The 4,477-nt window shown below is 34.1% G+C and overlaps 1 protein-coding gene across 1 annotated transcript in view; it reads left to right on the top strand.

Annotated features, from left to right (window-relative positions):
• ORC5 (origin recognition complex, subunit 5) overlaps window positions 1-4,477 on the top strand; it is an 88,395-nt gene that overhangs the window by 15,614 nt on the left and 68,304 nt on the right. The window contains exon 5 of the mRNA XM_010842283.1: window positions 2,206-2,317. Within this exon, the coding sequence (XP_010840585.1) occupies window positions 2,206-2,317 (112 nt within the window). The remainder of the gene's footprint in view (window positions 1-2,205; window positions 2,318-4,477) is intronic.

Genomic DNA, 4,477 nt, shown 5'->3' with positions numbered 1-4,477 from the left:
ATCCTAAAGGAAATCAGTCCTGAATATTCATTGGAAGGACTGATACTGAAGCTGAAACTCCAATACTTTGACCACCTGATGTGAAGAGCTGACTCATTGGAAAAGACCCTGATCCTTGGACAGATTGAAGATGGGAGGTGAAGGGGATGACAGAGGATGAGATGGTTGGTTGGCATTCCCCACTCAATGGATTTGAATTTTGAGTAAACTCCGGGAGTTGGTGATGGACAGGGAGGCCTGGCATACTGCAGTCCATGGGGTCACAAAGAGTTGGACACGCCTGAACTGATAATAAAAATTAAGTAAATATTTGGGGAGACAGTGCCTAGAGCCTTTCCACCTTTAAGAGTTAAATGCATTACTCAAGTTTGAGTAACTAAAAGTTCTAAACTGATTGCCACTTAAATCATTGTATGCTTAAGATTGACTCCTAAAATCCGCTTTTACTAATAGTCTTGGTGGGGAGATGTGGAGAAGACAGAAGAAAAGTAAGTATAACTCTTGGTGATGTAATCTGGAAGTCTTCTCATGTAGTCTAGCCTCTCCCAGTTTAATTATTTCTTGGCAGTTTACTACTGACCCCAGGGATCTGTCCTCATTGAGTAGAGGCCTCTTCCTCTCTTTTTGTTGTGTTGTGTTGAGTTTGTGGGATTTATTTTTGTTTTTGCATGTGTTCATCCACTGTTTCCCATTGCTTTGTTCAAGGACTCCTTCTCTGGTAGCCAGAGTGCATTCTTGCTGTCCTCTCACCTTTCAGTAAAACTTACTCCCTTATTTTCCCCTGTGCCTAGTAATGGTGATCATGCATCCTGCCACAGTAGTTAGGCCATTCACTTTTTTTTACTTTTAGTTATAGAAGCTATTTGAAGAAAATGAAACGATTCATATAAGCTCAGCTCCACCAGAAAAGAAAATTGTTGTTTTGATGTTTCTGAAAACATGCTTGATTTTTAAATGTGTATGTCATTGAAAAGAAATATAGCCAAAGCATTTCCCACTTTTTATATTAAATACTTATCAGAGTAAAATGAAGTTTAAATTATAATAAATATCACTGTAGTTGAAAGTGCTTTCAGATGAACAGATGAGAACCAACTTTTTATCAATTCTTTTAGACTGATAAATAGCCTCGATTTTTTAATCTCTCAGTATTTTTTTTAGCTGATTTTATAAAATCCTTTTGGATAATCATATTTTAAAGCAAAAGCAGCTCAATGCTTTGTGATGAAGATTGTGTTTAGAGCATGCCCTTTTATCTCTATAGAAATCAGGAATTATTAAAAATTAATAAGACAAAAAGCATTTGAAAGTAAAAATCTTCTCTTTCATGAAGATGCTACATTTTCTATGGAGTCATTAATTTATTGAACTTAACTATCTTTGTTAGCCAGAAGTATATTTCTATGAATAATGAAAATTTGAATAAAAGATTACACATAAGTTAGAAACTATAAAAGTAAATCACCATCAAAGAATAGTGTAAGAGATTTGGTCCTAAGAATAGTTAAAGAACAAAACAGATATCATATCTGTTACTCAACTTAGGAGACATCCAAAAGAACATGAGAAGAATTAAAATTTGCGTTGGGAATGCAGAGGTGTCTACAGATAAATTCTAGCATTAGAATTAGCATTCATGGCCACTCTGTAGAAGGATAACATACACACTGAGTTTGTTCTCTTAATGTTATTTCTAGAATATTATAATTTCAAAAGATGTCTGTTTACTTAACATTGGTATTTTGGATACTCATTCTTGTTTGTGTTTTTAATGTGTGCTCATCATCATCTTCAACAAATATATTCTTTTCTGTGGGTGCTATAGCCATTTCAGTTTTGCCTTTTTTGGTTTAAGTGTATGGTTTGAAAACACCCGTAAAAAGATCTTATTTTAATCATTCAAGCAGATGTGTTTCTTAATTTCTATAAAATAAGTCCTTGTGTGACTATGCTAGTGTTACATGTAACTGAATTGTCAATTAACCTGAAAGTTTTATGGAAATTTTAAGTAATTACGTAGGAAAATTTGCATATAAAGATGAACTCCTTGATTAGGTTTTCTAAATATGGCTTATTAATATGCAAATAATTTGCTATATATTAGAACTTGGCTGGATTTATTTTGAAAGAAAAATTCAAATGGAATTATTGTTCTGATTAAGATTTTTTGATGCAAGTTTACTTTTATTTATCTCTCTTTTACAGACTGGCAGAAATGTGACTGTTATCTTTCTCAGTGAAATTGTTTGGGAAAAGTTTCGTCCAAATACCGGATGCTTTGAGCCATTTGTCTTGTATTTCCCTGATTATAGCATAGGTAAAATTGAATACGTTATTTTGACTAATGATAACTCAGTAAAATACTTTTTTGTTGTTTTAAAGATTAAGCTAGCATGTTCAAATGAGAATACTTTGATGTCTTAATCTATTAGGGTTTGCTGCCAATCTCAAATAAATGTTTGTATTTCTGCACTTAATAGAGATTTTATTTTAGAACGATGAGAGGTGGTTCTCTTATAATTACTTTTTTTTTGAATGAGCATTTCTCATGTATTTATGCTAATGGTGTATTTTCACATTTTTTAGTCAGGACAGTAAGATATATATGTTGTGATTATAATATCCTTACAAGTGAAAATCAGACTAAGTTAGCAAAGTACATTAAAATTGTACTGAAATGTTCATATACCACGTGCCTGAGTTAAGTACTACCCAGAATGTATCTTATTTTGTAAATCTCATTTTTCATTACTGTAACTCTTACAGTAGCAACCGCTAGTCCTTATTGTTGTGTGTGTGTGCTTAATCTTAAATTCATAGATCTTAATGATCTTTATCTTTGGAAAAGCACAATAGCTTTTTGTGTTTCTGAGTAGTTTTGTAGATTAATACTGTGCTGTTACTATACAAATATGATACTTCTGATTCAAAGATTATAACTTAAGCATAAGATGGTTAGAGGCTGTGAAAAAGATACCATTCCTTGACCTTGGCTTCAAAACACTGTCCCTTTGAACTAACAGCTATAAACATTGATTTTTAAGATCAGCACAGTTTTGCCTGTTTTCATAAGAACACAGCAGTCAAATAACACCTCCTGCCTTTGCTAATTAACTGAGATAGAAAAAAGAAGCCCAGAATAGATGAAGGGAGCCCTTATTTTTAATAGGGCTATGAAAATCACAAGGAGAAAAGGGTAGGAAGAAAATAAAGGATTTCATTAAAAAATTTATTTGTATTTAATGTCATGACTGTTAGATGTTAAAGTTTTTCATGACCTATTTTAGGTTTAAGTAGTGAAAAATTATTTTGAAATGCTATTTTTCTAGTGATGTTGAAATTAAAGTATGTTATCATGAATTGTGATTTTTTTAAAAAATTAGGATGTAAAGCAGCAGAGATGGAGACAATTTAAGAACATAAAAGTGATCTTGTTAATTTTAAAGAGTATGGGAAAGTGTAGATTTTTGAAAAGTATGAGATGGAACCAAGTTCATATAGTTATGAAATTTTAGAGCCTTTAACATACCATTTTTTTAAAAAATTCAAAAACACCATCACACAAGAAAATGTTAAAAAAAAAAAAGTATTAATTGATACGCCAAATTATAGTCAGAATAAGTAAGAATGGAACCTGGGCAAAAGGATAATCTTAGTGCCTGAGTCATCCAGTCATAACTTGGTACATATGTCATCTGTAGGACTGTGTTATCTAACATTCAGGACACCCTTTCCTCCTAGCAGTATCAGGGCCTAATTTGGATTTCTTGTTTTCTGGTCTCTCCCACATGCAGACTGCTCATCTTTTGGTAATGCTTTTTTTTTTTTTTTTTCCTTCAGTTGGATTATAGTACAGTTAGGTTTTTGGTTTAGTTATTGGAATAACTAAATTCCAATCAATTGGAATAAATCATACTAAGCTCTAGTAAACAATCTGAAAATCTCAGTGACTTATAATTTCCCACCTAACAACCTTTGTGCAATTTTTATCCTACACTTTAATATGTTACTGTTTGCGCTTTCAGTTCAGTTCAGTTCAGTCGCTCAGTTGTGTCCGACTCTTTGCGACCCCGTGAATTGCAGCACGCCAGGCCTCCCTGTCCATCACCAACTACTGGAGATCACTCAGACTCACGTCCATCAAGTCGGTGATGCCATCCAGCCATCTCATCCTCTGTCATCCCCTTCTCCTCCTGCTCCCAATCCCTCCCAGCATCAGAGTCTTCCAATGAGTAAATTCTTCGCAGGAGGTGGCCAAAGTATTGGAGTTTCAGCTTTAGCATCAGTCCTTCCAAAGAACACCCAGGGCTGATCTCCTTCAGAATGGACTGGTTGGATCTCCTTGCAGTCCAAGGGAATCTCAAGAGCCTTCTCCAACACCACAGTTCAAAAGCATCAATTCTTCGGCGCTCAGCTTTCTTCACAGTCCAACTCTCACATCCATGCATGACCATGGAAAAACCGTAGCCTTGACTAG

Source organism: Bison bison, unplaced genomic scaffold (genome assembly GCF_000754665.1).
Source record: "Bison bison bison isolate TAMUID 2011002044 unplaced genomic scaffold, Bison_UMD1.0 scf7180017864175, whole genome shotgun sequence".
In the NCBI taxonomy this organism is placed as follows: Eukaryota; Metazoa; Chordata; class Mammalia; order Artiodactyla; family Bovidae; genus Bison; species Bison bison.
Note: the sequence above shows the minus strand (reverse complement) of the source record. Positions and strands in the feature narration are given on the sequence as shown.